At 41.9% G+C, this 27,659-nt stretch overlaps 1 protein-coding gene across 1 annotated transcript; it reads right to left on the reverse strand.

Moving 5' to 3' along the window:
- Positions 1–311: 311 nt before the first annotated feature.
- On the reverse strand, positions 312–27,659 carry FGF3 (fibroblast growth factor 3). The gene is made up of 3 exons (XM_061613146.1): positions 27,175–27,659; positions 15,726–15,829; positions 312–1,133 (listed from the first exon to the last, which is right to left on the reverse strand). Exons 1-3 carry the CDS (start codon positions 27,455–27,457, stop codon positions 801–803), a joined length of 720 nt encoding a protein of 239 aa, XP_061469130.1. The 5' UTR covers positions 27,458–27,659; the 3' UTR covers positions 312–800.

Raw genomic sequence — 27,659 nt, forward strand, 5'->3', positions numbered from 1 at the left:
GAGAATGCCTCTTCTAAGATGGTGCTTGCTGTGACATATACTTGTATCATGTACCATCTAAAAAGATTGTGTTAAATCCAGACTGGAAGTTGGTTGACCTTACATCACCACGGAAATCAATGAGAGAAGTCTGTCATGACCTAAGTCTTATTAATTTCAGTAGCAACCAAGTTCAACTGACACTCTAGAACAGGCTTTCCCAACCAGTGTGCCTCCAGATGAAGTTGGACAACAACTCCCATCTTTCCTGACCATTGGCAATGCTGGCTGAGGCTGATGGGAGTTGTGGTCCAACAACATCTGGAGGCACACTGGTTGGGGAAGGCTGCTCTAGAAGGAAAGAAGGAAAGAAGGAAGAAAAGAAAAATATTTTTCTTCAAAAGTATTGTTTTGTCATAAGCAAAGGTACACAAAGGTAATTTATTTAAACTAGCTTGATTGGAAGTTTGCTCTGAGGAATGGAGATGACTGGGTTAAGAAATTCTAGGTTACTGAAAGGGAGACACTTGACTGGCGAAGCAACTGAGAAATGGTCAAAGACAAACAATGAAAATCCTTGCATCAATCTAATTTACATGTGATCATGCTCTGGTTTATTATATCATATGTCTTTAGCTTAGATTATAATTCTAAAACAACTAGCAATTATGTTTGGTGGGACATCCGGTAATATATATATAGTATATCATTACTTTCTGAGTCCACATTGATCACACAGTCCTATTTGTTTGTTATTTAGTAGCACTATGAACACTGACTTGTCTTCGGTCTTCATCCTTTACCCCACCACAGAGCATCCCCTAGTGTCCTCTTCTTCTCCTCTGGTTCTTACTTGGAGGCTTTAATAGGTTCTCTCTGTACTTAGCATTTGTGTGGAAGAGTCGGACCATATCATGGTCTTTGTTATCCAGCACCCGAGGCAAAAAGAGTGATGATTTCTGGGTCCGACGGGTTTTGAAGCTCCTCCTGGGTCGTCCTTTTCCATTGATAGAGACATACCAGAGTCTCTCAGCACTAGCTTTGCGTTTACTGCTGGCTCCATTGGGCACAGTCCGATACATGCGGGATGCATAAGTATTATAGCCCAGCTCATGGATCCTTTCCACAAACTCACATTCAGCATTGTAGGTTTCCTGTAACATAATAATGAGAACCATCATTTCCAGAAATCTAATAGAAAAACTAGCAGATATTTCAGATTGGATGTTCACTACATCTATCTTCATGCACACTAACTGTGGCACACACTGATGATGATGATGGATAAATATCCCGCACTTCCTCCCAAAGGAGCCCAGGGTGGCAAACATATCAACAAAAACAATTTAACAACAAAAAGAAAAGCATTCTAAAAACAGTACTCCTTCATCCAGTTATCTCTGGGTGGTCAGGAACAGTCCCCTTCAATCATCAAATGCCTGGGTAAACAGGGAAGTTTTCAGATTCCTCCTGAAAGTCAATAGTGACAGAGACAGATGCAACTGACTGGGGAGGTCATTCCACAAATGGGGAACCACCACTTAAAAGGCCATGTGATGGGTCAGCACCATCCAGTCAGTTCCCAGGGGCGGCATCACCAACAAGGCCTTACCTGCCAATCCTAGGGTCCAAGATAGATGCTACTGGGGAGGTGCTCTTTTACAAATGTGGCTTCTAAGCCATTTGGGTTTTATATGCTAGTATAGGGTTGCCAGATCTCCAGTTTTTGCCTGGAGACTCTGGATTTTTGGGGTCCTCTCTGGTTGAGTCATGTCAATCTCCAGACTCTCGGCTTTCATTTTTTAAAAAATTAAGTTTCTAGGTGGTCTGGTTCAAGAGATCTACACCAAAACATCGGCCACATGCTGCAACCTCTGTTAAATGAACTTGTAGCTGGCTGCTCTAATCCCGCCCTTTCAGGTTTGTAGCCAATAGGTGAAGTCAGGATTGTGACTGACAAGGGATTTGTTGCCCTCCAGGCAATAGCTAGAACCCATTGCAAGTCCAAAAAACTGTTATTGTTTTCTGCTTGTCTGAAAATCTCATAAACTAAGTTTCTAGCTTTCAGCAGTACCAAAAGTCTATTTATTTCTTGCGTGCAGGAGGTTTACATGCCATTACAATGTGTTATGCTTTTCTAATTATGAGGAGTCAAACAAGTTTAAATTTCCCGGGGCTGTTGAAGAGGGCAGTGTTTTGAAAACCTTCCCAATATGAAGCTTTAATCCAATACTTGCTTTTCTGTGAGTAAAGCTGAAATGCTAATTCCACCTACTGGGAGTAAAGCCCACTGAATTCTATAGGGCTTACTTTTGAGCAGACATGTTTGGATTGTGCTGTGAATTAATGGGATATTGAGTGAACATAGCAAAGACCTGTTTGTGTTGTAAATCTTTCTCTCCCCCTCCAATCTTATTTTTTAAAGCAATTAAGCAGGGCTTACTCAGGTGTCACTGTTTTTATTATATAGGAAACTAATACTGATTTTATTTTTAAAAAATGTTCTGCAATGATCAATTAGTTTTGACAATAAACTATTATATGAGGTATATGTATTTCACATCTCCAGTGTATGTGCATATGAAGTCTTTCCAACAGCCCTGTGAGGTACATTTGGTATCTGGAAACCAAGGCAGCTCACAACAAGAAACAAATCCCTTCAAAATCCAAAAACCATAAAAACAAGCATAAAACAGTTGCAAAACAGCTAAAAATGGCATGATTCTGAATTTTGGGTTATGTGAGTGAAGTTCCTTATCACTTGAGGTTGCAGTTCTGTGCACGCTTCCCTGTTTGAGTGAGCCCCATTGAATACATTGGGACTTGCTTCTAAGTAAACATGCATAGGATTGCACTATAAATATCTTTGCAGGTAAATAAACATCTTTAACATTCAGGCTTATATAAATATTTCTTCATATTATGTCTTGATATGTATCCGATTTCACATCATGGTTATAAATTATTATTTACAAATTATTATTTCCTCTACATTGTAAGTGTGCCCTTCTTCCTTTCTCCTTCACACAGTTATAGATCCCACGATCCTTAACAAACTACAGTTCCCATGCGATTCATGTGCTTCAAACATATGTTGAATGTGATTTAAATGCATGGTGTGGTTCTGTCCTAGGCATGTTGTGCATTCATTAGTGAAAAGGTAATTTTTAAACAGGGAAAGAGCAGTAGCTCAGTGGTAGGGCACATGCTTTCCATGCAAAAGTCCAAAATCCAATGTCTGGAAAAGACTGTTGCCTGGGAGCCTGGAGAGCCAATGCTAGTCCATGTTATCAGTACTGAACTAGATGATGCCAAATGGCGTGAGTCGGTATAAGGCAGATTCCTTTGCTCCTAAAACAGGAAAGAGACCCGAGGGCCACAGTGACTCTGAAATTTACTTATGTATTTTGCTTATAACATTTCTATACCACTTCATTGTAAAAAAAACTTCAAAGAGGTTTACAGAAAGAATTAAAACAATAAAATTAATTGCAAACATTATTTATGATATTTATTAGTTGTTGTTTTCCAAAATGAAACTCAAAGCGACTTACAAAAAAGAAAAAATATCTCAAAAACATATACAGAATAAAGATAACAGTACAAAAGCATACCAAGCAAAACTCAATACAATAAATAGAACAATACAATAAAAATTCAAAATAACAAAGCCAACAATGAGTTAAAAACAGATAAAAACACAATAGCTTCTATATGCCTGCATAGGCTTGCCTAAACAAAAATGTTTTTAGCAGGTGCCAAAAGGAGTACAGTGAAGTGCTTGCCTAACTTAAATAGACAGGGACTTCCAAAGCATCAGTACTGCCACCCTAAAGGATCAATTTCTTATAAGAGCAGAACAAGTGCTATGTGGCACCCATCACATGGAAAGCACAGTTTGAACTTGGCCTGGTAGCAAATCGGCAACCAGTGCAAATTTCAGAGCAGAGGTATTATGTGCTGATAGGGTCTCACTCGTGTCAGCAATCATGCTGCAGCATTTTGCACTAACAGCAGCCCCCAGGTCAGGGTGATGATATTTCAGTGATAAGGAACTTCACTCACCCAATCCAAAATTCAGAATCATGCCACTTTAAGCTGTTTTGCAACTGTTTTACACTTGTTTTATGGTTATTTGATTTTAAATGGCTCTATCTCCTGTTGTGAGCTGCCTTAGCTTCCATCCTGCCTCACACGGTTGTTGGAAATATTCCATATACACACACACTGGAGATGTAAAAATACACACACCCCATGTAATAGTTTATTGTCAAAACCAGTTTGCCATTGCAGAGCATTTTTTAAAGGTATTAGTTTCCTGCCAAATAAAAGCAGTGACACCTAAGTAAGCTAAGTCTATGTGCTTAAAAAAAAAAGGATTGGGGGGAGAAAGATTTACAACACAATCCTTTTCTGTATTCACTCAAAAGTTCCATTGATTTTCAGCACAATCCTAACCATGTCTACCTAACCGCCCAGAGAGCTTCGGCTATGGGGCGGTATACAAGTGCAATAAATAAATAAATACTCAATAAATAAATAAATACTCAAAAGTAAGTCCTACTGAATTCAGTGGGGTTAACTCTCAGGTATGTGGAATTAGCATTGCAGCTTTACTCCCCAACCTTCCCAATATGAATTAGCATTGCAGCTTTACTCCCCAACCTTCCCAATATGAAGCTTTTCCCAATACGAAGCTTTTCAAAGTAGGTTATGAATAAGACAAACTGCCCTCTTCAACAGTCCAGTAAAATTTAAATTTGTTTGACTCCTTAATTAGAAATGTATAACACTGCAGCATGTACACTTTTTAAAACTTCTGTTAAAAATTATTTGAAAGATAAAATGTATAATATGCCATTTTTGCAAGTAATTTAAAAAACCTGCATGCACATTTTTATTATAACTTAAATTGTTTACTGCGTATGCCCACCAACATCCTGCTGTGATCTTCTGTTGTAGTGCAATCCTATGCACTCTTTATGCTGCTGAAATACTGCATTCCTGATGTGAGACAAGCAGGAAAAGAAAATGGTTCTCAGAACTTGAAATGGGGTTTAGGTATTGCCTGGGGGTCAACAAATCTTGTCAGTCACAACCCTGACTTCACTTATTGGCGAAAAACCTGACAGGGCAGGGATTAGAGCAGTACTAAGTGAAGTTGGGGGCGGGGGAGTGGCTGACATTTTGAACCAGACCACCTAGAAACTTACTTTTTTTAAAAAAATGAAAGCTAAGAGTCCACAGATTAAGGTGACTCACCCAGAGACCCGGAGAGGACCCCCCCAAACCAGTCTCTGGGTGAAAACCAGACACCTACCAACCCTACTCAAGGACCTTAACAGGATCTATGTCACCCCCATCACACTACATTCCAATTATTAAACCATCTCTAGGGCTGGAAAGCTAGCACCATAATAGGGCAAAAAAATACAAAAAAACCCAGCTAACACGTTTTTGGCTATAGAATTGCCCTCTCTTGTGATTCTTTTTAAATTAGCAACACAAATCTTAAGCAGCGTCGAGAGTATAGGGAAATCAGCATTTGCCTGTGCCACATATGGTCATACCTGGGCTATTACTCACACATAGCTCTGTGTTTACTTTATAACTGCAAAATAAAAAATTGAAATGATAGCATAGGTGAATACTGAGCATCATCAACAGCAGGGATGGAGAACCTCAGGCCCAAAAGTTGAATGTGGCCCTCCAGGCCTCCTTGTCTGGCTCTTGGCACTCTTCCCTGGCCACACCCTCTGTCCCCAGGCTATTCCCCTCAATGGTCCTTCTCTACCCCCTTGTCAGCTGCTTTTTCCTGCAGAAGTGGAATAAGTCTTTGAACTGTGATAATGTCTCCTGCTTGCCTGGATACAGAATAGAGAGGTGCAGGTATGTAGAAACCTCTGTTTTTTACTGTACAAAGGTAAGAGTCACTCCTGTTCCTCCACCCACTTTTGCCGCTGGCCTCGCCCACCACTGGCATGCAGACCCTGAAAGGTTGCCCATGAGGGTTTGCAGACCTCAGGCTGAAAAAGGTTCCCACTCCTGATCTAGAGAATCTTGGATGTGCTTACATTGCAACAGAATTAATACCTGCAGAGGTGTGCAGTTAAATCCTTACAGACCACTAATTCAGTGGGACATAGGAGCAGCTAACTTAGGGTTGCCATATTCCAGTTCCACAAATCCGGGCAGGTTAATTTGCATATCATGCAAATTATTTGCATATTATTTGCACATTATGCAAATATTTGCATATTAATATTTGGATTGTCCAGTTGTTTTGTTTTTGTGCCTAGGAATTACCACCAAAAACTGGGGAAAGACGTGAGAAATCTTTTTTTTTTAAGCAACATTTTCAGCCTTAAATGCCTAGACTCTAGTTTCCAACACTATGGAGTATTTATTTATTGATTAAGAGAATTTATATCCTGCCCTTTTGCTGTTAAAAACAGAGCTCAGCACAGCTTACAAATATAATAAAAACAATAAAAATACACAATCAATATAAAAACATAATAAAAACACAAAATAGCAACAAACAAAGTAAGTCAGGGCAGCAGCACGGTTAACCATAACATATACAATATATTTCAGAGATGTGGTGGGTGGAGAAAAACAAGCCAAACTGTTAGGAAAAGGAGTCTTTCACACCACATGCTCCGTTCTAAATACTGTTGCAGCAAGTTTTACAAGTTCCTCCAGTATTCCACTGGTGCAGGCACTCAGACATTCAAAGTATCTGTATGTTTCTTAGGTTTTATAAAAGCAGAGCTTTGCTTAACTCAAAATTTCTCAACCACATCTACACAGGTTCCACCTCCATACTCAAAATGAAACTGGGCCTGGAAGTGTGCAACAACCCCACACATACCTTGCTAATTAGATTACCAATGCCAGGATGTCTGTCTTATTGACTACTCTCCTGCTCTCTTCCCCCCCCCCCCAGGCATCATGAAAGACCCAGTCCTGGGCTCAGAAAGAAAATAAATATCTGGTCCTCTTCAAAGTATTGATAAGCCTCTTGTTTTAATTGAAATAATAATTACAAAAATTCTTGTTCTTATCACTAATGGGAGTTAATTATCTTGCATATGCTGCTGTTGCTTCTATGGCTGTAACGGAGTGAGGTTAAAGATAAGTGAAATGCAAATAGGAAAAAAACACACAAAAGGCAGTAACACTTTCCTAAATGTAATACCATACCAACCCACAACAAGATTCCTATGAGTAAGGCAAAAAACTAAGGATCTCACAACCAGTCAGGATTCCTAACCAAAAACCAAAAATATGATAAATGAAGAAATATGTATATAAGCCTGACTATCAAATATATTTATTATTTACACAAACTATAAAGATATTTATAGTGCAATCCTAAGTTTATTTATTCAGAAGCAAGTCCCAGCGTATTCAGTGGGGCTTACTCAAACAGGGACAGAACAGCAACTTCAAGTGATAAGCAACTTCATTCACACAACCCAAAATTCCAAATCATGCCACTTTACGCTGTTTTGCAACTGTTTATACTTGTTTTTATGGTCATTGGATTTTAAATGGCTTTATTTCTTGTTGTGAGCTGCATTGGTTTCCAACCCTACCTCACAGGGGTGTTGGAAAGACTCCATACACGCACACGTACGCACAGCAGATGTATAAATACATACAGCCCATATAATAGTTTATTGTCAAACCAGTTGGTCATTGCAGAAAAATCAGTATTAGTTTTTAAAAAATCAGTATTACTTTCCTACAGAATAAAAACTGTAATACCTAAGTAAGCCCTGCCTACTTGCTTTAAAATTGGACTGGAGACAGAAAGAGTTAGAACACAAACATAATTCTTTTTTACATTCACTCCAAAGTCCCATTGATTTTCAGCACATTCATAACATGTCTACTCAAAGTAAGTCCTATTGAATTAAATGGGATTTACTTTGGGCATATGGGATTAGCATTGCTTTAACAAAAAGCAAGTATTGGGAAGGTTTTCAAAACGCTGCCCAAGCTCTGACTCCTGCACACAAGAGGAAAAAAAACTGAAATGTATATACTTACCCAATTTATGAGATTTTCAGATAAACGGGGGGGGGGGGGTGAAACCACCATTTTGTTTTCTAGACACTGCCTGAGGTCAATGAAACCGAAACACAATCTCTGATTGGCTGCAATGCTGAACGGGCGGGGTTAAAGCTACAAAGTGCTATAGTACAGTACTGTTTAAAGAAAGATTTAACAGTGGAGGGGGGTGGCTGACGTTTTTATGTATATCTCGAGAACCGGACCACCTAGAAACTTAATTGTTTTTTTAAATTAAAGCTGAGAATCCGGGCCACGTAAGGGGCTAGCTGGGCGCTGGGTGGCATGCATAGAATCCGGGTAAAACCCGGCTATCCGGGCAATATGGCAACCCTAAGCCAACTGCCTCCTGAGTATTACCATTTTCCACAGATATATCCCTTCATCTATTTTGCAGCCTTCCATACATTTCACTTCTGAGCTCTGATTCCCCCACAAGTGGGAACATGACTGCTAGCTGCTATCCTAGCATGATGCGATTGAAAAGGCTGTACGGAGGGAATAATCAGTTAGCCCAGCAGAGGGAGTAAATAGGTCTATTCTTTACTTTCACAATTGCACTATAGCAGGGCACCAATCGGGCCTCAACTGCGGCTAGCACGATGGTGAATCCAAGATTGCAAACCTCACAGTTTAAAAGGATAATGTTGCATAAGCAAAACTAATTAATAGATGTTTAAAGGAGCAATTGCAATACCTTCATGCAGAGTGGGTTCTAGCAGGCAAACAAATTGCCATGATATATCAATGTACATCCTAACGTCAAAGGAAACATTTTCCTCTCAAGCGTAAATGAAGCATGAGTGGCTGTATTTAGAAGTAATGCTAAACCATGCTTTGCCATTACAGGAACAAGGTTGATTGAGGCTTGGGCCCACATTTTCCATTATTTTTGCTTTGTCATGGTCAGAAGGAGATTAGACACTTTTGCTACTCTTTTCAGCTAACCATGGTGACTAGTCTCATCCAAACTCTGAGAACTATGGTTAGAGTTAACTATGGTTTAAGGCAGCCTTCCTCAGCCAAGTGAACTCCAGATGTTTTGGACTGCAACTCCAGTCAGTCTCAGGCAGCATGGTCAGTGGTCAGAGAAGACAGGAGCTGTAGCCCTATTTTTACTATTTGTTTGTATGTTTGTTTAAAAGCATTTATATGCCACTTAATATTTCAATAACATCTGGAAAGCACCAAGTCAGAGAAGGCTGGTTTAGGGAAACAGGTCAGGACAGTTAACCAAGGTATGAAGTTGGCTAGGTTCCCTAAACCAGGGTGAGGAACCTGTGGCTTCCAGATATTGCTAGACTACAGTCACATCATCTTTGGCCATTAGGTGGGGCTGATGGGGAGTTGGAGTCCAACAACATCTAGAAGAAGACAGGTTTTTCACCCCTGCTCCATACTATAGGTAACACTAATGTGGTTTGTCGGGGTTTGGACGTAATGAGCAGGCACAGTTAATTGAAAGCAGAAGTTAAATCTTTCCATCTGTTCCTTCTGGCCAGGCCAGAGAAGGAGAAGGGAGATAGGAGCACACAGCCTGGAAGCTCATGCACATAATGTGAAACCATAGTATGAACCAGCCCAATGTAATAATGTTGGGGATTTGACAGAATTGGAATATTGCTATTGTTCTGGGATGGGGGATACTGGAAGGAGGGTTTATTTTAAGATTTGTTTAAGGGTCAAGTTGATCTCGGCCCAGTTTACCTGAAGGAGCGCCTCCAGTACCACAAATTAAGCCGCCCGACCAGATCAGCCACGCAGGGCCTTCTCTCAGTCCCACCAACGAAAACAGCTAGGCTGGTGGGGACTAGAGAGAGGGCATTTTCAGTGGCGGCCCCCACTCTCTGGAACTCCCTCCCGTTCGATCTTCGCCATGCCCCTTCCCTGGATACATTTCGCCGAGCCTTAAAAACTTGGCTCTTTGGACGGGCCTTTGGGATTTCCGGGGTGGGCTAATTTTTCTGTGATTGCTTTATAATTATTCATTCATTGCCCTAAATGATTTTATACTGCTGCATTAGTGTTGACTGCATTGTATTCTATTTTGTATTATATTGTATTTTATTGAATTTTAATGTGTACGTCGCCTAGAGTGGCTCTGGCCAGATAGGCGACACAAAAATTAAATTTATTATTATTATTATTATTATTATTATTAAATTGTAATCTTGTTGTGAAACACCTTGGGTTTTTCTTATAAGAACATAAATATAAATGATGAATACAAATGTATAAAACAACAACGATGATAGATAGATAGATAGATAGACAGACAGACAGACAGACAGACAGATAGACAGATAGATATTTTTCCCTGAACCTAAGAGATGGTAATAGGGAAATCATAGGGCCTTTTCAATAGTGGCATCCCATCTGCAAAAACTCTTCCTTAGACAAATTCAGGAAGTTCTTCAAGTAACATCATGACTCGTTCACCAGGGTTTTTAAAATTTAAGCTGTGACTTCCTAATAAAGTCATTATTATCTCAAATATTCACAGAAGTTAACTGTCATTTTAATTGTATTGATGGCTATTTTATTCTTTATTGATAGTTGCTTCTGTCTGCATTCAGTTTGTTATTTATGCTATGCTTTTAGAGCCATCGTGATTTAAAGCTATGTGTATTTTAGTTGTCTTTTCTCTTGAGAGCCACTTGGTAGACTGAAAAGTGGCATCTCAATATTTAAATAAATACATACAATTCCCAAGAGCAGTAATCCTCCCTTCCTAAGGAAGGTAACAGAATACAATCAGTCTTCTGTACCAAGAGCAAACATGAATTGTGGCTTCAGTACGCCATTCACAACACTGAATTTCATGTTTCTATTCAAGATAATTCAAACATGCAGAGAGGTAAAATCATTCCTGAACTGCATCACTTCTGTTTTCAGGTTAGGTGCAGCACATCATAACTTTGAAATCTGACATGAAAAACTAGTGTGTTAGGAAGAAAAATGTCAGTATTACCTTTTCCATGGTTTGCTAGATATCTATGAGAATGAACATTTTATTTATACCAGAGAGTAGTGAGATCTGTTCCCAAATATAAAGTTCCACCTTCACCCTGAAGTGATACAATATAGGAGGAAGGACTGCAGTGTGTGCTATTTCTCCACGTTTATATGAAAGAGCAGTAAGAGGCACTCTTAATTTGGCCAAATGTCTTTCATTGAAAATAGCAAGTCTAGAGTGACATGTTTTAGGATAGTTTTTAAATTAGATATTTATTACTCTCTGCTGAACATAGGTGAAATATCTTTGAGCATGTCAAAGCTAGGATTGGTTTGTATTATTCTTATTCTTATTCTTAAGAACATAAGAACATAAGAAGAGCTTGCTGGATCAGGCCAGTGGCCCATCTAGTCCAGCATCCTGTTCTCACAGTGGCCAACCAGGTGCCTGGGGGAAGCCCGCAAGCAGGACCCGAGTGCAAGAACACTCTCCCCTCCTGAGGCTTCCGGCAACTAGTTTTCAGAAGCATGCTGCCTCTGACTAGGGTGGCAGAGCACAGCCATCACGGCTAGTAGCCATTGATAGCCCTGTCCTCCATGAATTTGTCTAATCTTCTTTTAAAGCCATCCAAGCTGGTGGCCATTACTGCATCTTGTGGGAGCAAATTCCATAGTTTAACTATGCGCTGAGTAAAGAAGTACTTCCTTTTGTCTGTCCTGAATCTTCCAACATTCAGCTTCTTTGAATGTCCACGAGTTCCAGTATTATGAGAGAGGGAGAAGAACTTTTCTCTATCCACTTTCTCAATGCCATGCATAATTTTATACACTTCTATCATGTCTCCTCTGACCCGCCTTTTCTCTAAAGTAAAAAGCCCCAAATGCTGCAACCTTTCCTCGTAAGGGAGTCGCTCCATCCCCTTGATCATTCTGGTTGCCCTCTTCTGAACCTTTTCCAACTCTATAATATCCTATTAATATTAATATCTTATTACTATTATTATTATAATTATTATTTATTATTTAACAAACCAACATAGCTACTGGGAATTTGAAAAACATTGAAATACTATTTAATGAAAGGTAGATTCCTCTTGAGTAAAGTAAGAGAAGCATATTATTTTATTTTATTTTTGTATTTTAAAGTCTGTTTTTATGATGTTTTAAAGTGTTTTTAGTGCTTTTGTTTGCCGCCCTGGGCTTCTGCTGGGAGGAAGGGCAGGATATAAATCAAATAATAAATAAATAAATAAATAATATTGGGATAAACAAAGATGTTCTGCATTGAAACCTCTCCCTTCCTTCATCTTTCTCAACACATTACGCAGGGATAGTGCCTAAAAAAGAAGTTAAACGTGCCAAGGGAATATAAAATGTGCCCCATCCTGACAGATGATCATGGTCTTGTTGGGCAGTACTATTCCACACTCCATTCACAATCTCCACCACCACCACCACTCAATTTACTTTGTGGGTGGTGATAGAGAACCACAAGCTCAGGTCATATAGATATCAGATGTACAAATGAGGATACATCCAATCTACCACCACGTAAAAGAAATCCACAATTTGCCAGAATTTGTCACCCATGTATCCAGACTAAGGGGATTCCAGTATGCTGTCTAAGAACCATCATTTCAAACAGCTCTGATATCAATAATTGTAGGCTGTTACAAAACTGGTGGAAAACTGAATCAGATTTTGGCTCCATGCAATTTGCATGCATACACCAGAGTGGTGGACAACGCTCCATAGATATGAAATATAGATCTCCCCCATGGAATATTTATACATATCTATATAATGGGTGGATTATGTTTGGCTTGGTGGATAACCAATTTTGTGGTTGGAGGATGAGTGCAGAAAAGTATCTATTGCAAATGGTAAATTAACAAGGATAGGTAGAATTTTAATTGGGACTGTCAACCTCCTAAAGAATTTTTAATTGACTAATCATTAATAATGAGAAGTCATGATTCATTAGAAAAGACAATACTGCTGGGAAAAACAGAAGGGAGTAGAAAAAGAGGAAGACCAAACAAGAGATGGACTGATTCCATAAAGGAAGCCACAGACCTGAACTTACAAGATCTGAACAGGGTGATTTATAACAGATGCTATTGGAGGTCACTGATTCATAGGGTCGCCATAAGTCATAATCGACTTGAAGCAGAGCTTGGAAGTAACCAGTTACATAAGTAACAAATTACTTGTAATTCATTACTTTTTTGAGTAACGACGAGTGGGTAATTCCTTTACATTTTGATTGTAATAGAGCTAGGAGTAATTTTACTACTTTGTGGAGTAATTGTAACATTTCCAGAATTACTTTTGGGCATTATTTGGGGGTGGAGCAGGGGAAGTCTTCTGCTCCTCTGATTTGTGGATGAAAATCATGTGCCTCAAATTGGGCTTCTGTCGCTCTTTCCTCATGCTCTGTGGATGGGTAGGAGGCGACGAGGAAGGAGGCGGAGAGTGAGACGGGGTGGAGTGGAGAAAACAATTATTTTAAAAAATGGATAGTGGTGGTGAAGAATGGAGTGGAGGGAAAAAGGATCCGGAGGGCAAAAACATGGATAAAGGAGGAGAAGGAGGCAGCAGCAGAATGGAGATAAAAAAGTGTGGAGGTGAAAGATGACAACGTGTGTGTGTATGTGTGTGTGTGTGTGTGTGTGTGAGACAGAGAGAGAGAGAGAGAGAGTGAGTGTGTGTGTGTGTGAGAGAGAGAATACTGTGTTTGCACTTGGCACACAAAGTGGCCTCCACCACCCTCTCTGCCTACTGTGCTGCATTTGCAGTATTTTAACCTTTTTGCATCTCAGGGGAAAATGTTTGCTTGATTGAGTGTCCCTTAGTTGGTGGCAGGGCAGGGTCTGGGGGGTGGTTAAGTGAGAGAGATTATCCTGACTGGCTGAGTGGGAGGGGTTGCACTTGGTTTGACGTGCAAAGATCTGAGTAGTGGCCTCTGCCTCCCTCCCCACCACCCTTACCAGCGGAGAGACCACCATTGCTATCTTATGAATAAAAATAATTATTCTACTACCTCTGTATGTGTGTGTTTATTTTTAATGTTGTTTTAGGCTACTTAGATGTGCAGCAGCCAAGGCCAGCACCTTGTAGGCATTTTTTAAAGTAACTGAAATGTAATTGTAGTGATTACTTTGGAGGAAAAGTAAAATAATCAGTTACTTTCAGAGCAATTGTAATGGTAATTACTACTTTTTGGGGCCATGTAACTGTAACTGTAATTTATTACTTTTTAAAAGTAATCTTCCAAGCTCTGACTTGAAGGCACAGAACAGTAACAATCATTAATGAAAATACATTTATTATCAGTGAACTGAATAGATTTATACTGTGTGTTTGGAGAGATTTAAAGACATCTAACTTAGAAATGAGAACTGCAATTTGTTCTTTCAAGGAGTCTTCTCCCAGCCTTGCCAATTAAAATTTGCCCACACAGATGCAGTTTGGCCTCCAGCAATTAATCAGCTGTAGCTTTGGCTAGTTAATCCACCAATGTTAACACCTCCTCCAGAGTACAAGAATCCTTAATGCTAGTCATAGCTGGAGGGATAGAAATATTATCCATCATGAACTATCTCTCAAGCCACCTTGGCCTAAGCCTTACTGAAACCCTGCTGAGAAACTACTTGTGAACCTCATTCTGAGTTTCTTGGGGAGAAAAATGGGCTCAAAGTGTAATTACTTAATTAATGCAGTAAAGTCACATATGCACCTTACATTGAAAGCACTTGTATACCACTTTAAGTCATGACTTCCCTCAAAAAATCCTCTCAGCCCACATAATGCACACGGACTACTGAGAGGGAAGATAGAATATTTTCCTCATCTTTCTGCTATAGATCAAAGTTTCTCTTACATCTTTCCCAGTTCTTCCCACCACCATCCCACCAGTGTTGTAATGGGTTCCATTAAACAACATGTGATGTGAACTAATAAAATATATATTAAAACCCCTCTTCAGTCTTCCTTACTGGCAACACAAATCCTCCAAGTAAAGTATTGTATCATATATGTGCCAGAAAGCCAGATCAAAGTATAGAAACTTAATTGGAAAATGCAACACCAGGAAAAAACATGATTTCATTTACACATTCCTTCAGTCTGTTAGCAGCTTTGGGGCTGCACCTCTGGTGGCAGATCCCAACTTAAATTACTTTACACACACTGAGAGCCCAATTCATAGCCCTGTGCAAATGGGACTCCCATTGACATCCCCAGGAGATTTTTCTTTTGAAAAGCTTCCTAATCATACTGTGAATTGTAGACTTCCTTACCTCTTTACACTTATTGACCTGAGTGAGCTACTTACAGTCTCTAAACAGATATCTTGACATGCAAATTTATATAATTATAAAATCCTCATCTATCCATCTATCTCTTTGTTTTTAATGTGCAAGCTGGATGGTTTGGTTGATAAGCTGCACACATGAAAGGAAAATGAGCACGCCTTACACTTACCATAACAGTTTGTTTAGTGGCCTCCAAGTATTGGCTGCTTAATCCCCAAATTAAAACCAAAGAGCATATTTTTGTTCTCTAGAAATGTTTGTACATAGCCACCAGTATTTGTGCCCTTTGGACTACAATGGCATTTAAATCCCCATTGAAAATTATTGGCACTCCAGTGGAGGATGCTTCAGCTTCTTTGCCATAGTTAAAATGCTTCTGTTTTAAATAGCACTTACTGAAGCATAAAGTCTGCCTCTTTTGTTCATAGCCAGGTATCTGCCGGAAAAACAGCCCTTGATAGCAACAACTCCAACGTCCACTGCAGTTATCTCGAGAATGCCTAAAACAGAAATGTAAGGATTTTTGCTTAATGATATACAATTACTAGTATTCACACATTTTGTATCATCAGCATCATCCTCTTCTCCCAGGCATTTTAGCATGTGTTTTTAAATTGCTTTTTAAAAAATATATATATTTAAATTTGTATATTTGTTTTTAGTGTTTTTAATTGTTGTAAACCGCCCAGAGAGCTTTGGCTGTGGGGTGGTATATAAATGCAATAAATAAATAAAAATAAATCATTACCCTTCCTTCACTCAAAGGTAGGAGGGCGGGTTACAACAATTTTTAAAATATGACATTAAAAACAATTTAAAAGCAACCAAAAATCCCAAAATAGGGTGGGTCCTAAATATACACGTCTCAGGTGTCAAAGGCCAGGGTAAAGTGGTGCGTGTTTACATCTTGAACCTCCCTTGTTTACCTGTAGGTAAGCCCACTTGATTTCATTGGAGCGTTCCTACATACTTGCCCCCTTCTGTGCTTCTAGATATTCATCCATGAGTTCTAGGGGACACCAGATTGCCCATATGAAAGATTCTCCATCACTGAGATGGATGAGGCACCCCAGAGTTCCATGCATGCATTAGATCCATGGGGACCTTTTAGTCCCTCCCGATAAGTTCGTAAAATTGGTTCTTGCAATTCACATTTTAATAGAAATGAAAATTAGATACTGAGAGGAGCTTGCCCAAGGCTAGTGACTGAGTCTAGAACTGAGCAAGAAGTGTTAATCTGGGCTTCCCAGGGACTGGACTGTGTTGAGCTGTTAATATTAAATCATCCTATTTCTACTTCCATCATGAAAGCATCCCATTTAGTAACACTATCTCACAAGATACCTGCATTCACTACTTAGTTCATAATAAAATCCTGATTATAACAAAGCAAAACAAAAGACAACACAGGAGAAAAGTAAGAGCATGGAAATTGTTTGAAAGAAATTCTTTACTAGTAAATCCCCAGCTGTTTGATTGAGATTGAACTGCCTCAAGAAAGAAAGATCTGACATTGAACTAGAGGACCACCTAATCCTATATGTCTATAAAAAGTTTAAATCCCCTTTAATGCCTTTCTTAAAGAACACAAGAGTGCTTGACTTATTGAAACAAACCACAAAGCTGCCCATTTCAAGACAATGCTCTAGCCGAGGTCTCCTGAGGGCAAAATGGAGTTAAGATGAGAGGCTGCAGCATCTTAGAAGCCATGTATGGAACCATGAATGGAGCCTGTCATTTAGAAAGTCAGCATAGCCCTTGTGGAAAGGACAATATGGCTGTCTAAGCCACATTCAAAGGGTGGAACTATTTCAAACCGTCAGAGGAAGTGTCTCATTGCCCAGACAAATGAAACAAGAAAAGCAAAGGTATGCAGATCTTCTAAGAGCAGTTTCACACATTCAACGACAGCAAACTTGTGTTCCCCCCATATGCATATATTCAGAATGACGTGTGCAGGTTCTCTCATCAGGGTACCCACGTGACACATATTTTTCTGTCTTTTTTTTTAATCATTCTGCTTTTCTGCTCAAGACCCACAAAACACTATAGAGTAAACAATAAAAACCATGACACTTAAAAAACAAATGACATATGTTTTAAAACACTTGTCCATCACATTCATGTTAGCCACATTACATTTTTAGACATTCCATGTGGGGAAAGGGAAATCTCAGATGTATACTGAAAAAGTATGCAGAGACCCAACAGCTAGGAAAACAATACACTTGGGAGATGCTATCAGAAGAATTAAGGTCATTCATGCACAGATTTATTATTTGCACTTCAGATTATGCCACCAGCAGTACAATATCTTGTTATTGTCAATACTGGATTTAATATCTCACTTACCAAGAATTTCTTTATGCTTAAGCTCTAATTGGATAAGATCTTTTATCAGATTTAGGAAAGATACTGCCGTCTCGTTCAGAGCAAGTCTAAAAAGTACACCATTTATAGTGGAGCTGTTTTGTATTATCTGTCTCTTTGAAACTGTTTTGCAGCCAGTTCACCTGCATGTATGTACATTACTCAGAGCACAATCTTATACTGGCTGGGATGCCTCAGGATTTGGTGGAAGTCCCCTGTGATGACAAATCATAGAGAAATACCACTGATGTGACATTTGGGACACACTGGCAAAACAGGGATAGACTGGCATGTCCCCACCAGGGGTGCTTCTCTGCCAGTGGCGATGGGGGCATGTCAGGGACTGACAGCCTTAGTTCAGACTCCTCCCACTCCACCCATAATGTCACTATGTAGAAAAGGATTCTTACTATATAGCCCCATTCATGTATTAATCATTGAAGAATGACCATATCTAGAAAGGGCAGGATGAAGCACTGCCCCTGCCCCTGCCCCACATGCCATATGACTTCGTGTGCCCCCCCCAAGCATGCACATGTTAGGTGTGGAAGTCTGACTTTCCTCCTGTAGGGGAATCCAGGTTCAATGTGTGGACATTGGGGGTAGGGCTGTAGGGCTGGAGAAGCAATGCAACACCATTGGATTACTGCAAGGGTGGGGAACCTTCTGCCCCTGGGCCTAATTTGGCCTGCCAAGAGATTTTGGCCAAGCCATGCCCACCTGTCCTACACCAGACATCATATATGGCATCAGGTGTGGGGCAGGTAAAGTCGTGGAGTTGGGCCAAATAGGGGTTTGCAAGGTACTTTGAAACCCTAACAGCTGAGAGTTGGGGTTCAAAGTGCAGCATGGAGCTTTCTGCGCACACCAAGGATAAGCTGATTGTTGGTGCTTGAATAGAGCCCTGCACAACCAAAGCCCTGGCAATTGATTGGAATTGGCTTCACTATGGAGTTGCCCTTTGGAAACCATTTTAAAATGCTCCATCTTGATGGGCATTTCCCACTCTACAGAGACTTCAGAGAGGCTCCCTGTAGCCAATGCACTAAAAGCACATCTTCAAAGGAGGTTGTTGTAACTGCCAATCAGCTGGTCAGCAGCTACTACAACCTCCTTTGAAATTTGAACATTATGATTGGCCTGCAGGGGTTATGGGAAAGAGAAGGAAACTGGCTGGCCAGCCAGATGCCGTTCTCCACTTCTGGATTACTGCAATGCACTCTATGTGGGGCTGCCTTTGAGATTAGTTTGGAAGCTACAGCTGGTACAGAATGCCACCGCTTATATGGGGCTGCCTACCATGAACATATTACAGCCATCCTGAAAGAACTCCACTGGCTGCCTCTATGCTACTGAGCCATGTTAAAGGTGCTTGTGCTGACATATAAAGCCTTATACTGCTCAGGACCTAGATGCCTGATGGAGCACCTTCTCCTGCCCATTCCTGTTTGTGCATTAAGATCTATAGAGGAGGCCTTCTGAACTGTACCACAGTGACCAGAAATCTGATATGTGGTAACACAGGAAAGGGCCTTCTTGCTACTTGCATCCCATTTGTGGAATTACCTCCCTTCTCAAATACTGGGTTGAGGCCAATTTGTATCATTTTTGGGTGCCAACTAAAGACATGTGTGTGTGTATTTGATTCTAATGTAATCCACTCTGGGATTGCTTCAGCAATGAAGAAATATTTTAAATACTTCTCCTTCTGCGCTTATACCCCTTCCACCCAAATAATGTGTGATGGGTACTGAGCTGACATTATGTGGACATAAGCTGGCTGCCAGCATGGCAGGACCGTAGAATCGTCTGGCACGGTCGCCATTGTGCTACGACATTGCTTAAACTGGACGTGTGAACTGCCATCACTGAAAAATACTGTGTTATTAAAGACCTGTCTTTGGTGTTTGATAAGTGATGGCTGTTTCACACATGCAAGTTGACACTGAAGACTGAGTGCATGCATGTGTGAATTCACCCTCAATATTCGAAGAAAGATCCAGACATAATTCTGAGAATCTCTCTTCTTCTCTTTGCAACTGACAGCAAATGTTATCCTTTTCCTTGGATATCAAATGAAAAATGACTGGGCAGGCATGTGTCACGTATTGGAAGATCAGCAGATTTAACACAAAAGTTAACACAGCAGTTGCAACAACAACAAATCAGTCTGTTAAGACGACTGGTAAAGGTGAAAGTGAAAAGTTAAAGTTTATTCACTAAGAACATACATAGCCATCTCCCTGAGTAAGAGCTCAGAGAGACACATCCTCACAACATGGAGAGAGAACAAAGGAAGGATGTGTGGTCTGAGAAGAAGCAGGAAAAAGGTGCTCAAACAAACAAGTTACAAGTGGTCAGTGAGAGGAACACAACAAATTACTCTTTTTGATATTTTAAATACTTCAGATTTTGAATATTGCAGATGATACAAAATTGGGAGGGATAGCTAATACCTTGGAAGACAGAAACAAAATTCAAACGGATCTTGATAGGCTGCAGCATTAGGCTGAAAACTAGAGAATGAAATTTAACAGGGATAAGTGCAAAGTTTAGATGGGGAATACTTGGCTCAGCAATACTGCATGCGAGAAGGATTTTGGGTTTGTTGTTGATCAAAAGCTGACTATGAGCCAACAGTGTGATGTGGCTGCAAAACAGGCAAATGCTATTTTAGGCTGCGTTAACAGAAGTATAGTTTCCAAATCACATGAAGTATTGGTTCCCCTCTATTCGGCACTGGTTGGGCCTCATCTTGAGTATTGTGTCTTGTTCTGGACACCACAGTTTAAGAAGGATGCAGACAAACTGGAATGGGTTCAGAGGAGGGCAGCAAGGATGATCAGGGGACTGGAAACAAAGCCATATGAGGAGAGATTGAAAGAACTGGGAATGTTTATGTTGCGCTGTGTGTAATTTGTGTGCTTAATTTCGTTTAAAGCAACACAACAGCAGCAGAGTAACAGCAGATGTTGAAATGTGAGTGTGCCAGCGTGTGCGTGCGTTTGCCTAAAAAAGCAGGGTTTTACCCGGCATCAGCATCACTGAGACTTGAGACTTAGTAAAATAAGAAAAGCTACTTTATTTATAGAAATACATAGTAGATAGAAAAGCAAACCTAGTTCTAACTAACTAACTAAGTTGGAGGAATAACGCCCAGGTGTAGGGGTTAGCCTCATGGCTTGGAGAGAGCAGAGACAAAGGGATGTCTCCTCTCTCCTGGACAGTTGAAGGACAAAGGAATGGAAAGGGCGGAAGGAGGAGGGGCAGGTAAGTTTCCCTAAAAACATAACAGTCTAGCGACAGAAGGAAGTCAGTCAGAGCATCACAGGTAAAGATAAACAAGCCTATCCATCTGGAGGACCCTAGCTCTATCTCCCTTCTGGAGCATAAACAAAAGAACAAAACAGGAGTTGCTCTTGCCCCACTTCCAACACCCCTTCTCAACGAGTGTTTGGTTCAGTCCACGAGATTCATCTTGTCTCGCAGCTTGCAATGTCTGACTTTGTCCAACGCCTTTGTGAGAGCGTCTGCAGTCATGTCTTCTGTTGGACAATACTCCATCTTGAGCAGTCCTCTGTGGTAGGTGGGTGCTTCACGTCTATATACTTGGTGCGTGAACTCACCCCTTCTGACTCCAAGAGTCTGTTGCATCCTTGCTTGCTTCCCAGTCTCTTTTGGTCAGCGAGCTGGTTTTTCAGCATAGGTATCCCACTGCTACCACCACATCTGGCTTGGTAACAATACTGATATGCAGGCTTTTCTTTAGCATTTGGCTTTTTCTTGAATTTCCTCTTGTAGCCTGCAGCTTTCCTTCCTTGAGGAAGCTTGGTTGGTGTCCAAGTTTCACTTTGGTGTAGAGATTCCAGCTCTTCCTTGGCTGGCTGCCTCTACCTCTCAGCTTCGGCTTTGGGTAAGGCTTCAATCTCTTTCCAGGTCTCTGGTTCTGGAAGTTCATCTCTCACAAGGTAAGCGAGTCTCTCAGGTGGTACACCTCTGTTGGTGCGCTCAGAGGGTCTGGGTGCTGGCACTTCGGCTGCCCCTTCTGGCTCTGATGCCTGTTCTGGCTCAGTTGCCTCTTCTGGCTCAGTCACCTCACCTTCCTCTGCAGGTATATTGTTATACTTTCTGTGGTGAAAGAATAGCTCAGCTTCTTCCATTTCGCTGTCATCTGTTTGGTGTGGCGCCCCTTCTGGTCCGTGTGTGCACTTCCTTTTATCAAAGTGGACAGCTCTGCATACTTCCGCTTTGCCAGTTTTGGTATCTATTACTCTGTATCCCTTTTGCGTTGGAGAATATCCAATAAAAATCACTTCCCTGGCATTGTTGTCAAGTTTTGATCTCCTTTCCTTTGGGATGTGCACAAAGGCCTTGCACCCAAATACACAAAGGTGAGACATACTTGGTATCCTGTCATGCCACAGTTCAAATGGTGTTTTGTTGGTTGCAGATGCAGGAAGTCAGTTCTACAGCTAAGTGGCAGTAACCGCAGCTTCTCCCCAGTACTCCTTTGGTAACTGCGCATCTTCCAACAAGGAATTACTAATTTGTCTAAGAGTCCAGTTCATGTGTGCTGCAACACCATTTTGCTCTGGGTTGGACACAACTGTAGTCTGGTGCTCTATGCCTTCCTCACGGAGAAAGTTACATAGCTCTAGACACATACTCCCCTCCATTGTCAGTTCTTATGATCTGTGGCTTTCTGCCAAATTTGTTGGACACAATCCTAACATAGTCCTTCAGTTTTTGAAGTACTTGACTTTTCTCCTTTATCAGATATGTGGTAGTATACCTGGAGTAGTCATCTATAAAAGTCAGCATGTATAAATTTCCACCTTGGGAGGGCATTCTCATCGGCCCACATAGATCAGTGTGAATTAACTCTAGAGGCTTTTTGGTTTTCCTCTCACCTTTCTTAGGAAATTTTGGCTTCACACTTTTGGTTTTAATACAACACTCGCAAGTTTGTGTACAATTGCACTGTTTCATTTTAAAGCTACTTTATTTATAGAAATACACAGTAGATAGAAAAGCAATCCTAGTTCAAACTAACTAACTAAGTTGGAGGAATAACGCCCAGGTGTAGGGGTTAGCCTCATGGCTTGGAGAGAGCAGAGACAAAGGGATGTCTCCTCTCTCCTGGACAGTCGGAGGACAAAGGAATGGAAAGGGCGGAAGGAGGAGGGGCAGGTAAGTTTCCCTAAAGACGTAACAGTCTAGCGACAGAAGGAAGTCAGTCAGAGCATCACAGGTAAAGGTAAACAAGCCTATCCATCTAGAGGACCCTAACTCTATCTCCCTTCTGGAGCATAAACAAAAGAACAAAACAGGAGTTGCTCTTGCCCCACTTCCAAGTTTAGCCTTGAGAAGAGAAGGCTGAGGGGAGATATGATAGCGCTATTCAAGTACTTGAAAGGTTGTCACACAGAGGAGGGCTGGGATCTCTTTTCCATCATCCCAGAATGCAGGACACAGAATAATGGGCTCAAGTTACAGGAAGCCAGATTTTGACTGAACATCAGGAAACACTTGCTAACTGTTAGAGTGGTCTGACAATGTAACCAATTACCTTGGGAGGTGGTGGGCTCTCCAATACTGGAGGCCTTCAAGAGGCAGCTGAACAACCACCTGTCAGGTATCCTTTAACTTGGATTCCTGCTCTGAACAGAGGGTTGGACTCGATGGCCCTATAAACCCCTTCCAACTCTACAATTCTATGATTGTCTAGTACCTCCCGCTGGTTCAGCTAACTAACTACAAGTGTTGTGGCTTCATTCTAACATCAAGATGTAATGCCTTAAGTTTGGCTATGCTGTGTCAGGAACACAGGAAGCTGACTTATATCAGGTCAAATCATTGGTCCATCTAGCTCAGTATTATCTACATTGATTGACAGTGGCTTTCCAGGTCTTCTGAAGGGAATCTCTCCCAGCCAGGGATTGAACTTCTTGAACAATATAATTCTATGATGTTGCGGTACAGTGGAAGGGCTATACTGTACACAATTGATCAATATTTGGATTAGAAGAATGCTTTAATTTGCTGTGGGTCTACTTAGGTCTGTCCTGGCAGGGTGGAGGAATTGCTTGCTACGGAAGAGATTCATTGAAAGATGTTTCTTCCTTCTACAGCATCTTTCAGAACCATAGCTAAACATTCATAGAGTGAACATAAGAGGTAGTCCAGGTATGCAATGTTGGTGTGGCATAACTGAGCCAAAGTTAAGGTCTTTTCAGTTCCCTTGATTTCAGTGACTTATAAGAGTGCTTAACTTTGGCCTGATTGTGCCCATTAGGATAGTGGCAAATTCAGAAGTGCAGGGTCCCTTCATGATAGTCCCAGCCATGCCCCCTTCTAAGATTATATAACCTTATAAGATTATAGAATAATCTGGCCAGGTTTGAATACTGCTTTCTGCTTCTCTTTCCTTGTTAATGCCTTCTCTCACAACAATAGCTGTCCCTAGGAGCTAATCAGCATGAAAGGGGAGTGTGTTAGCAACTGAGAAGAGTCTTCTCTGTGTCCAACTCACCTCCTTTCACTCTGATTGGCTCTAATCAGCAGGAAAGGACAAGGAAACATGTTAGAAGACTCTTTTCAGTGGCTAACACACTCCTCTTTCATGCTGATCGGCTCATAGGATGCTGGAAGCATAGGGACACTGTTGGGTCCTGGTTCCCAAAAAAGGAAGTGGTCTAAGACCCCCTCCCCAAGACCCTGGAAGACTATACCCTGATGTGGCCTTGGTGAGATCTCACTGGATGATTTGCTACTGAATCTGTGAACTGCTTCCACTGAAAATTATTGTGTCCTTTGGAAATTGAAAACCCTATTTGTGATGGCAGCTATCTTACACACATGCCTGCCATCCCTGATTGTCATAATAACCAAGGGATGGATGTACATGTCTGGATTTAACCAAACTTCTGACTGCACTGTTACCCCTTTTGCCTGGGAGAATTGTCTTTAACATAGCCAGCTTCTCTCTGTTATGCAAATACACCCATCCTACCATGGTGGCAGCCCATTTAGAAAAGGGCAAGCATCATTTCCTCTACCCTAACTCTCCAAACTCAACTCAAACATGGTGAATAGGAGGAAAAGGAAAACCAAGCAAACAGGCTGAGTTGAACAGGATGAGGTGTGAAAGTCATCTCCATACTTATTTACAACCCACCCCCCATGGTTAAGACCTAGCCACCCTCTCCAGGATTAGTACTCCAGAACTGACCTGATGTCATGAAAGGGAAGAACAATTTCAAAGAGAGTCCTGGGAAGTCACACCTTATGAGACAGATAAACTAAGTGACAGCCATCACTTTACCTGCAACTTTGCAGAGAACTGCTTCACTTCTTTTGGCACTGATGCTCCACCCCACAGGGATGTATATTTGGAGGAAGGAGTAGGCAAGCAAAGCAAAAGAGACAAGGAGAGACAGATTTCTAGGATCAGGAACAAAAGGTAGAGACTCTCACCATGGAGAGGAAAGTCCTTTGGGCTCTCTCTGCTTCTCTCCTTTTGAGGAGGGCCAATCCTGAAAAGGCCCTTTGCTTGGAATCCCTGGCAGCCCTTTCCTTTGTGCCCTTGCTTTCCATCCACACCGGTGGACAAACAGCCTGATGTGTGGGTAACTTTAGGAGCTACTTTAAAAAAAAAACACCACTCCTCTCTCTCCACTCACATCATCAGGAGGCAAAAGAGTGCAGCCCCGTTGATCCCTGTCACAATAGAGCCAGTCTCACTCATTCTCTCACAAGTCACATCCACACCATACATTTAAAGCACTCTTACAGGCATGGCTTCCCCCAAAGAATCCTTGGATCTGTAGCTTATTAAGGGCACTCGGACTTGTCAGGAGACTGCAACAGAGCTGCAGTTCCCCTGTTGATTGTAGCTTGTTTTTAATACTGAATTTTAAACTGCTGTAACCCACCCTGGGACCTGCTAGTGAAAGATGGGTTGTTGTTGATGATGATGATGATGATAATCCCAGAACCCTTAACAAATGACAGTTCCCATTATTCTTTGGGGGAAGCCGTGACTGTTAAAGTGCTATAAGAATGCTTTCAATGCATGGTGTAGATGTGACTACACACACAGGTTTATTTCCCACCATGTCTTCAGTGTGGCCACAAGAGTACTTGATATGTAAAGAGAGATGCTGAAAGCAGAGAGAGATTACCTGAGGCCCTTAAAGAGCCTTTAGGAAGCAAAATGGCCAGACTAACCAAACTGAATGAAACAGAACTTTTCCAGATTTAATTTCCAGAGCAGTAGCCGTTAATTTTTAAAGGTTGTGTTTTTTTTAGGGCAAAAAGCAGGAACGAGTCTGGTGGCACCATAAAGACTAACGCATTTATTCCAGCACAAGCTTTTTGTGAACTATGGTCCAATTCATCAGATGTAGCAGTTGGAAGATGATTGGCAAGCCGCTCTAATCTCAAGGCTACTTCGAGGGTTTTACTTATAGTGTCTTCTGGGCTGCTTGCTGCGGGGCGGCAGGAGTTAAAAGAAGAACCACTATCCGGGGGATTTATTGATTGCTAAAAAGAGGAGTACTGCCAGCCCATCTAACTTGCAAGTCTTTTTAGGAGCTCTGGCTTTTATTTTATTTCTTTATTTGGAAACCAGTTAGGATAATCCCGTCAGAGGCACCTGGCCTTTATCTCGGTGATGTAGCCTTATCGTTCTCAGCTGACTTTGCCAGGAGCCGGTATGCCAAGCATCCCTCCGTATGGATGGTCAGGGATTTCCTGGCTGCCCAGCGAAGCAGGAGAAGGACGGCTTTTGGCCCAGTGTAGAACAGGAGGATGGCATACCTCTCCGCTCTCAATGTTGCTTTAGCGAATATTGACAAGAGCCCTCCTTGGAACTTCTTGACTGCCCAGACGCGGAGCGAGGGACTAGCTTTTAATTATTCGTTTTGAGGTGACTCCCCCCCCCTCCCTGGCAACAATTTTTTGAAAAGATGCCTGAAGAGTGAACCAGGGTCCGAAAGAGAGCCCTGGCTTAAATAAAGCAAAGGCATCACTACAATATACCAAGATCGTGCGAAGGGAAAACTCACAAGGAAGGGCCGGGCACTGGGATTTTTTATTTTTTTTACATCTCATCTCAGGCGATACATTTGCTGTCACCTCTCAGTAGGCACGCCTGATACCTTTTGCATGACTCAGGGCGATCGGCTTTTTATCGACCGCTCAGCCCGTCCATCGCGCGGATTGATTTCGGAAGATGTCCGGTTCATCGCCTCGGCTGGGATCCCTGCGGACCAGAAAGGCAACCGCGGAGCTGTCGAATGCCTCAGGGCGAGCTAAGCCCAGGCGCCGGGGCTGAGCGCCAATGGCCCTTAAGGCTCGACGCGGAAGTCAGACCCACAGAGGACCATGCGGCTGACTTCCACGTCGGGGATAGGGGTGCTAAGGTAGCCAAGGGCCGGGCAAGGACTGGGAGACACCCGGCGGCGATACTCACTGAAGACGCTGTTCTTCTCCAAGGTGCCGTTGATTTTGCCGTTGGCGTGGATCTGGAGGTGATACTTGGTGGCGCAGTAGAGCTTCCTGCGCCGAGGAGCTCCGCCGAGATGCTCGTAGACTCCGCCGCGCCCGCCGGCATCTCTGCGCCAGCGCGGGTCGCACGCCTGCCCTTCCCTGGCGCAGACCGGCCCCTTCGGGGGCACCTCGGCAGACGCCAGCCCCGGGGAGCCCCGCGCCGCCTGCAAGACGCTCAGCAGCAGGACGAGCCGCCTGGTCACCATTGTGGCATGATGGCCGCAGCGGCGCTCAGCTCGGAGCGGAGAACACCCCCGACGGACCCATTAAAGAGCTGGGGATGGAGCGGCGGCGGCAGCCCGCCGAAGTCGCAACCGACGCGCCGGATCCAATCGGGACTTATGGACAATTTGGCCGCGGCCGCTAGGTTATGGCTCTAGTCGAGGACTCCTTGGCTGGCTTCAGAGT

Source organism: Rhineura floridana, chromosome 2 (assembly GCF_030035675.1).
Source record: "Rhineura floridana isolate rRhiFlo1 chromosome 2, rRhiFlo1.hap2, whole genome shotgun sequence".
Lineage (NCBI taxonomy): Eukaryota > Metazoa > Chordata > Lepidosauria > Squamata > Rhineuridae > Rhineura > Rhineura floridana.

Excerpts from the sequence above, each read along its gene's own strand:
- FGF3 (XM_061613146.1), bottom strand. The coding sequence starts at position 27,457 with ATGGTGACCAGGCGGCTCGTCCTGCTGCTGAGCGTCTTGCAGGCGGCG. Across the intron at positions 15,830-27,174 it reads GGAGAAGAACAGCGTCTTCA|GCATTCTCGAGATAACTGCA; the intron begins GTGAGTATCGCC and ends TTTCTGTTTTAG. Across the intron at positions 1,134-15,725 it reads GAGGCAGACTTTATGCTTCA|GAAACCTACAATGCTGAATG; the intron begins GTAAGTGCTATT and ends ATTATGTTACAG.